The sequence below is a fragment of the Hyalella azteca genome, unplaced genomic scaffold (assembly GCF_000764305.2).
Source record: "Hyalella azteca isolate HAZT.00-mixed unplaced genomic scaffold, Hazt_2.0.2 contig13767, whole genome shotgun sequence".
Lineage (NCBI taxonomy): Eukaryota > Metazoa > Arthropoda > Malacostraca > Amphipoda > Hyalellidae > Hyalella > Hyalella azteca.
Window position 1 is genome coordinate 41,900 of NW_025943677.1, and position 9,277 is coordinate 51,176.

The following is a 9,277-nucleotide window of genomic DNA, read 5'->3' on the forward strand; positions in this document are numbered from 1 at the left end:
TGACAACACAAATAACTACCTGCAGTAACTGCTCACTTACGGGGGAAAAATAATTCTAGCGTCTTTCCAATATTAGTTTAGATCATTAATAGCAGCAGTGATGTCTCAATACAAGGTTTAGCTACGGCCGATAAGCGCATAATTAAATATTTTGATCTAGGTTGGTAAGAAAACAGTTGGATATAGAACATTCGTATTCAACACGCGAATCATTAAGGCAATGAATAAGATTTCTAACCTCAAGCAGACTGTCGCCTACAAGCCCGAGAAGGATTCTATGCCCTCGCACTTGCTCGGCGCGACAAGCATTCTCAGCGGCAAACATGGACGTGAAGTCAAACATGGCGACGTCAGGGTGACCGTAATGGTTAACAGCGAAGTCCAAGTGTGGCATCTGGTAGCCGGTGGAGAAATCGGCGGCTTCTCTGGCGTAGTCCTGCAGAGCCTCGCGGTCAACGTTGTTGGGGTGCAGTAGCTGCTGAGTGTCCATCAAGTCCTGAAAAGGAAAGTTCGGATGATTTGAGAAATGATTTTGCAAGAACAAATGTCATTTTAAACAATAACACCAATAAAAAATTAAATAAAAATGACATGTATTCAGTCAGTGAGTGGTTTTTGATTGGGAGCAAATGCAAAAGGGACATTAGTAGCTTTCAATCGCAACATTGAGGCAGAAGTATCAGTGTAACCAAATAAAATATTTTACTTCAACTTGGAGAAATATTTAAAAGAAAACAATCAAATTTACCACCAATTTTTCAGTGAATTTTAGTGCCTCTGAACATTTTTGCAGCATTCCGTGAATCCATTTCGGGTAGAAATCATAGTGTTAGATCCTAACCTGAATAATGACACCCTTGTCCAGGAGCGACTGTTTCTTGGCAGTCATAACAAAATAATGAGTCTCATCCTTGTAATAGACGATGTTCTCAAGATCGATTCTCGTGGCAGCTTTCAGCTCCTTGAAGAACTTCTGGTTGAAGATGAATGCAACGCCGCTGATTTCCTGAGCAAATGCGAACACAAACGTGACTACAGAAATTACAAAATTTACATTAGGCCTAGTTGAGTTACCATACATACAACATAATTCAGAACCAAGAATTAAATTAAAAAAATATATATAACCCAAGATATGATTTTTCAGCATGTAATCAAATTACAAAAAGAAAAATAAAAAGTCAACAAGCCAGTTCAATAATGAATGCAGCAATCAAGGTAAAGAATAAGAGGCCTTGAGCTACTAGTCACCGGGACCGACGACTCTCCCTCGGTGCGTCTGTTGATGAAATTTGCAGTGACGGCGATGGCAAGCTTGCCTCTGAACTCTGTTCTGTTGAAGCCTGATAATGTGTTGCGCTTGCCATCAGCACCGATAAGGACATCGATCTCATACTGATGCAGGCTGTGGTCTGGCTGGCTGAACCGCGCTCTCCAGCCTATCTCTGGATGTTTACAGATTTTTTATTGCTTCATTGATTGCATTCAGTGAACATTGATCAGGAACGCATGGGCTGAGTCCTAAATAGCGCACCACAAAGCTGTGCTCAATAATCTATAGATGAAAAAATAATTCTTAAATTCTTGTCTGAAATATCAAACATGTTTTCTGTCACCAAATTTCAACCTTAAGTGACTTATAAATTTGATAACGAGAATTTGACTAAAAGAATCAAACTAGCCCATGTAAAAAAAATTTTGCATGACTGATAAATTTTCTTTCTTAAATTCAAGTTTATAGCTGGATTGGAAAATTCTATGTGCCTTGAGAGGAATTATTATCCATTAGGGAATGGACGAAGGCTTCCTTACTGCAGCAGGCTTCACTTGTTCATCATGCACGTTTTTCGTTTTCACCCAGTTTAACATGTCACAAAAAGTAAGTTCTTTTCTCATACAGGGTGTGTTACCAACATTGTCTTATTTCATTAATCATACTTAGGGAAATTCTATGGCCACTTCATTGCCTCAAGCGTTAATAAATTACCACGAGAGGTGATAGTGTTACCCACAAGAAGCAACTTACTTCACTTACAAAATAACAATCTTACTCTACTCACTTTCAGTTTGATCTTCTGGAGGAGGGATTAGCTCCTCAAATCCAAGGCCCTCAAACACCCTGACCCCCAGCAGCAAAGCTACCTTCAGCAGGATACACTGCAGTTGTCGAATGCCTAATGTGCAAGACAGTCAATACATGCCTGTAGTTACACTAAGAAATGATGGTTTTCATAATGCAACTAACAAAAAATTTGTAATGTTTCATTTCATTCATTTTAACGTTTTATAACAAAAATTGATAAATAATATACGAGTGGTACAATACAACAATCATAAATTGATTACAATAAAAGGTACAGAATATAAAGTTTCATGCTCATAGGATTGAACTCAACACAGTTTAGCAAACACATTTCATGGGTGACATTCATTTAAAGGTTTAGATATTGGCTAATAATGTTACTTACTGATGTGATCAATGGAGCCAGCACAAAACTTTCCATAGAATTTTTTGGCACCAAGGGCTTTGAGATCAGTGATGACAAAAGGCCAGAGATGCAGGACATTGTTTCGAGAGAAGCGATCCCTCTTCTCGACTACCACAACCTGAGCTCCAAGAAGCTGCGCTTCAATGGCCGTGCGCAGTCCACAGGGACCACACCCAATGATCAGCACCTGCATGAAAAGTAGGCAGTTTATTCTTGAGGTTTGATCCCCCGGTATCTGAGAATAATTTTAAACGGGCATAGAAGAATGGCATCTAGCATTGTAAACAGCTAGATGAAATAAAATGGTCCTCAAGAGTTACTTTGCAGAAACATGATTCCAGAACTATTCAACAAAAAAAAATAATAATAATAAAATGTGCATAATGACTGACCAGCTCTAAAAGAATTTTAGTACCTCAATAAACAACATACTAACCTTTGAATTGGCACAAGCTTTGCCATGATTGTAGCATTTTTGAGCAGCTCTCTTATCAAATTTTGCCCAGAGAGTTTGAGCCTTCCATGACTTGAGTTTGGCTCTGAGCTTAGGGTAAAACTGTCTGATGTTGCCAGGTCTGAGTTTGAGCAAGTCACAGATCTGACGGTGATGATGTAACACAGACTTGAATGTTGATGCAGCTATGAACTTTTCAAGCACCTCAGCTGCCAGTGCAGCTTCTGGTGATGCAGCACTAGATGCTGCAGTCTCACTCCCACCATTGTGCTGAGTGTGTTTGTACATCCTGCAAGAAAAACTCTAATGTAGCCATAGATGATATTTTTCCAGAAACAAAATGACAAGTTTACAATACAAAGAGATGAGTTAGTTAAAATTGAACTCCTACTATTATAGCATCATATGTGGTAAAATCACTTGCATAGATTGATACATAATCATATCTAGGATTTAACAATTTACCTATATTGCTATCCATTATTCAACCACAAATTCAATTAGAGTTAAGATTATGTCAAGTATTACTGTAATAAGGAACAAGAACTTGAATCTCAACTTCATGGAAAAGATCTATCATCTATATATACACTGCAGCGATAATGAAAAATGGTATTTCATAAAATATTTTTTCTTTAAAGGATAATAAATATTTTCAGTTTTCAAATTTAATGATAGTAATAAGTATATGTATATACATAATCTTTGACAAATTCAACTGAACCTTAATATTTTGAATTTTTCTAAAAACTGGCACTGGTTACCAACTTCAAGCAACTTATATTCAATAAATTAAATTAAAATTCAAGTCTTGTGAACTTTAAGCCACACATTCTGGGTTAACAGGAAATTATGGCTCCATAACGTGTAGGTACAATAAATTTGAAATTTACGCTATCAAGTCTTCTTTGAAATATTATATGTGGACAACTGAAATAGCAGCTGTATGTTTACACTGATGGCTTATATATACTTTTGCTGTTTTAGATAAATAGTCATTCAATATATTTTAGACCATTTGAATTTTAGATATTGACAAATTTTATCTAAAATTTATGACCATGTTGCAGTTTCATTTAGCGGTAAAAAAAATGTGATAGCCAACAGAGTGGCAACTAAAGAGCAGAAAAGCACAACTAAGAGTGGATGCCCTTCACAGACAGCTGACAGGGACACAACAAGAGTGCATACTACAAATAAGGCAATCTAATGGCAATCTAGTGTACCGTAACCTAATGCAATCTAATGCATTCTAATGCAATCTAATGCATTCTAATGCAATCTAATGCATTCTAATGCAATCTATAGCATTCTAATGCAATCTAATGCATTCTAATTCAATCTAATGCATTCTAATTCAATCTAATATAACCTAATACAATCTAATGCATTCAAATTCAAACTGACACTTTCTACTGCAATCTAAAGCATTCTAATGCAATCTTATGTAACCTAATGCAATGTAATGCAATCTAATGTAACCTAATGAAATCTAATGAAATCTAATGTACTCTAATTCAATTTAATGCCTTCTGGTGCATTCTAATGCATTGCAATGAAATCTAGTGCAATGAAGTCTAGTGCAATGAAATCTAGTGCAATCAAATAAAATCTCAATGCATTCTTGCACATTCTACTTCAGTCTATTTAATTTTACTGAATTAGGTTTGCTTGAATTGGGCTGGAATGATTTGATTAGGATTGAATTTGGTTGGGTTGAATTGAGTTGGGTGTGGTTGAATTGGGTTGAATCAAGTTGGAACAAGTTAAAATGGTTTTGGTTGAATATGGTTTAATTGACTTGAGTTTAATTGAATTTTGGTTGAATTGAGTTAGGTAGGGTTGAATTTGGTTGGATTGAATTGGGTTGGGTTGAATTGGTTTTGGTTGAATTGGATTGGGTTGAATTGGTTTTGGTTAGATTGGGATGGGTTTGGTTAGATTGGGTTGGGTTAAATATGGTTAGGATGAATTGGGTTGGGTTGCATTGGGAAGGATTGGGTTGATTTGAATTGGGATCAATTGGGTTGGGTTAAATTGGTTTGGGTTGTAATGGCTTGAATTGAAATGGTTAGGATTGGGTGAATTGGCTTTTGTTGTAATGGTTTGGATTGAATTGGTTAGGATTGCATTGGGTAGGGTTTGGTTGCATTGTGTTGGGTTCAGTTAGATTGGGTTGGTTCTGTTAGATTTGGTTGGGTTCAGTTAGATTAGGTTGTTTGAATTTGGTTGGGATGAATTGCATGTGGTTGAATTGGGTTGGCTTGGTTCAGGTGACTAGACTAATAATGTAGTCTGTTTATTTAAAATGATTTATCACAAGTTGCTTTGTTATCCATTGTCAGTGCCGTGAGGCTCTCTTTATGCAAGCATTCAAATACATGCACTTAGAACCATCGGAACTGCGCGCTACATCGAGTAGTTCTGGTGGCTCTGAGCATGTATGCTTGGATGCTCATATATATACACTCTCACAGCCATCAGAACTGCGCGCTACAGCGCGTAGTTCAGGTGGCTATGAGCGTGTATGCTTAGGTGCTCAAATGTAGCTCTTATAGCCAGGAACTGCGCGCTACAGCACGTAGTTCAGGTGGCTGTTAGGGTGGATGCTTGGGTGCTCAAATGTAGCTATCACAGACAACGGAACTGCACGCTACAGTGCATAGTTCAGGTGGCTATGAGCGCGTATGCTTGGGTGCTCAAATGTAGCTATCACAGACAACGGAACTGCATGCTACAGCGCGTAGTTCAGGTGGCTATGAGCGAGTATGCTTGGGTGATCAAATGTAGCTCTCACAGCCGCTGGAACTGCGCACTATAGCGCGTAGTTCAGGTGGCTATGAGCGTGCATGCTTGGGTGATCAAATGTAGCTCTAACAGCCAGGAACTGCACGCTATAGCCTGTAGTTCATGTGACTGTAAGGGCGTATGCTTGGGTGCTCAAATGTAGCTCTCACAGCCATTGGAACTGTGCACTACAGCGCGTAGTTCAGGTGGCTGTGAGCACGTATGCTTGGGTGCTCAAATGTAGCTCTCACCGCCATTGGAACTATGCGCTATGACATGTAGTTACGATCGTAGCATGTAGATTAATACGGCGCATTGGCCATATCGATTGTAAATCGCGATTTATGGAGAAGCATAATTGGCAACTGGCGTCCAGTGGCATCAACCTCGGCATCTTTGATGCATGAAATCGGCGTCCTCGACCTATGTTGTGCCATGCTTTACAGTCTGGGCCTTGGCCAAGTTGAGAAACAGGAGGCAGCAGCTGTTCACACGCGATTTCATAAAATCACCCATGAACAGTCAATTTTCACCTGCAATTTTAGAAAAGCTTAGGGAGGACAAAAATTTTATCCGCGATTTTTCAAATTTACCTGTAAAGATTCTATTTTCACCCACAATTTTTGGAAAAATTGCCCAAGATTCCAGTCTGGGTCATCTACATTTTACAGTGGCAGTGTGGAATTCCAGAGGGGTAATATATTAACTGGTAAACATAGCAAATCGGAAAGTAGGACCCAATAATCTGGAACGTCCAGCACACTTCCACTTTCAGTCCATCATCATCACTGGTGAGTCTTTGCTAGATGCCACAGCTGTTTCATTGAAAAAAACAGCGCTTGCATCATCACAGTAACAAGAATCCAATCAACGCTTTAACGCGTCCAACGTAACAGTCACAAGAATCCAATCAATGCTTGAATGCGTCCAACGTACTGTCACAGGGACCCAATTATCGCTAGAACGTGTGCAACATCACAGCCACTGGAATCCATCCAGCAATAGAAAGCTAGAAGGGACCGCCCCAAATGCACACAATGTTAACGCACTGATGCTAACATAATGCTACAATTCTTATTTCAAGAGCGTAATACAATAGTGTAGTTATGTCATTATTGATGGAAATTGCAAAGAATAACAACTTCACTATGTACAATCGCTCACAAAAATCAATCAATCAAATAAAATCATATGCATGAAAAACTGCCTATGATTCAATCCACAAATACAGAACTGACCACCAATGCAATCAGCTGAGACATACAATCTCCTTTCGTTGNAGAACATTTTTATGGTAATATTGTATCCTAGTTTTTAAATATAATATCTTTTAAATGCCCACCACAATTGTTTTGACAAAATAGGGCTCTTCTCTTCGTTGCTTTCATAACCTTCATTAGTGTTTCTGACGAGAGTGCAAATTTTTGATATCCGCAAATTTTCGATAAAGATATTTAAATGTGTTTTTTGAAGGATCCTTGTTTTGAAATGGATCCTGTAATCACGTTGAACTTCTGTTATTGACATCGTTATTGACTGTAGCGATAATTTTTGTTCTTTCTTCTTTGCTGTAGCGAATCATGATGAAAATTTAAGGCTTGATAATTAAACACAAATTTAGCAAGCTATACAGGATAATGACGTAACTATGATACAATATTACCATAAAAATGTTCTTTTAAATAAAACAAGTTTCAACTTCATAACGTTCTAAGTTTTTTTATTTATTAACAAATTAAAAGGGTTACTTAATTCTGGTTCACCCTGTATAAAGAAAAGACTAGAGAGGTGACGGAATTACCCACGCCCACGGTGTTGGAATATACCGCGTTTACCCTAGCTACCGTAACCGAAGCTGATTTCTGACGGCCTGCAACCCTGTTTCTCCACACTCAGGATTATGTATGTTTTCAGGGAATTTTCCCACGCATTTTGACTTTTTTCAAGCTATTGCGGCGCACAGTTGGTGCAACTTCTGGCCATCCCTGCTTGCACGCGCAAGCGTTGGCACAGCACGCGCAAGCATCGGCGCAGCACGCGCAAGCGTCGGCGTAGCACACACATACATTTTGTCAAGGGACAAGAGACAGAAAATGTATAATACTTAATAATTAATATGCATTTAATTATCCATCAATAACCTATGATTTTCCTTGATATGGAAATTTTGTGAAAGCAAAAATCTAGAAATTTATTTTCGAAGAAATTCTCTACAAATTTCTTATACCAACTGGCGAAATTTTTGACTTTCGAGTACTCAATTGACTATTGAGTCAATTCTAGTCAGTCAACTGTGAAGTGTCATGTTGTTTGTTGTACATTGCCTTTTCTTCGAGAAGTTTCTCCAACTGCCGATGAGTTTCTCCTCAATTTGAAAGCTGAGGTAACGAATAGGTGCCGTGAATGTTTTTATATTTAATTTGAAACTATTATTTTGGGAGTAAATAGTATTTCCTTTTGTAGATCCATCCCTCTTGCTCATCTGTGACGCGCGCAATTAACAATCTTGCATGGGACCTTCTCTGTGTTGCCTGACTTGACGTTCATACGATCATAGGGTAAACGCGGTATATTCCGACACATTAAGGATGCATCGAGAAATGAAAAACTATAAAAAATAATTGCATGCATTACTCGAGTTCTGTTTGCTTTATGTGACTCGCAAAACACCGTACTACGCGCCAGCAACAATGAAACGTCACAAAATGTTGCCATATTTATTTAAAAGCCTTTAGAATGCAAACCTACGGCCTACCAAATCCCTATATTCCGACACTGTGTGAGTGTGACTATATTAGGCACTTGGTGAGACACTGAGATGTATTCCGACCGCGCTTCAAATTGTACTAATACATAATTCCGACATCCACATGTTCGAATTCCGATTGCTGTGTGAGCTGTATTGGAATATGACACGGCTTTGAATTAGAAGTTTACTATTGAATATTGAGCACTACTTAATCTGTCTCTTATACACATCTAGATGTGTATAAGAGACAGATACTGAACTGTTTGAACATGTATTTTGGGTAGGTGTTAAGAATGCAAGGAATGCGGGTCAAAGCGATATAGCAAGTGTGTAAGGCATGGTTGTTTCGAGACNGGTATCCAGGATACTTTACTGGTCTACTTATAGGACTCAAAAATGAACTTGAGGGAGAGTCTAAAAAACTCTCTGCTTTGCCACTATGATATACAGATACAGTATAGTGTCTAAATAGGTATACCTACAGACTACAGAGTAGGCCTAAACAATAAACATTTTTAAGTAAAAGTACTTTACCGTTTGGTCATTACGAAAGCAAAAACTTTTTATAATCATATCCCCTCAAAAATACCAATACAGTTATAACAAAATGTTTCAAATTTTGACAATGACATTGAAGTAGAATGAATGAAAATTGAATACTAGGCTAAGTACTAACTAGCCAGACTCAATTTTAAAAAGAGCAAAAAAACTAAGGATACTTTTTACCGTATGCAACCGCATTATAAATGGAGCTATTTATTACTCACCCAAAATACTAAAAATTTATTTAATCGTGTC

The 9,277-nt window shown here is 37.9% G+C and overlaps 1 protein-coding gene across 1 annotated transcript in view; it reads right to left on the reverse strand.

Moving 5' to 3' along the window:
- LOC108667277 overlaps positions 1 to 9,277 on the reverse strand; it is a 46,180-nt gene extending 36,903 nt beyond the window's left edge. The window contains exons 1-7 of the mRNA XM_018154284.2: positions 9,247 to 9,277; positions 2,926 to 3,232; positions 2,469 to 2,676; positions 2,061 to 2,174; positions 1,252 to 1,445; positions 842 to 1,006; positions 239 to 496 (exon numbers count right to left, since the gene is read on the reverse strand). Of these exons, the coding sequence (XP_018009773.1) occupies positions 239 to 496; positions 842 to 1,006; positions 1,252 to 1,445; positions 2,061 to 2,174; positions 2,469 to 2,676; positions 2,926 to 3,231 (1,245 nt within the window). The 5' untranslated portion in view covers position 3,232; positions 9,247 to 9,277. The remainder of the gene's footprint in view (positions 1 to 238; positions 497 to 841; positions 1,007 to 1,251; positions 1,446 to 2,060; positions 2,175 to 2,468; positions 2,677 to 2,925; positions 3,233 to 9,246) is intronic.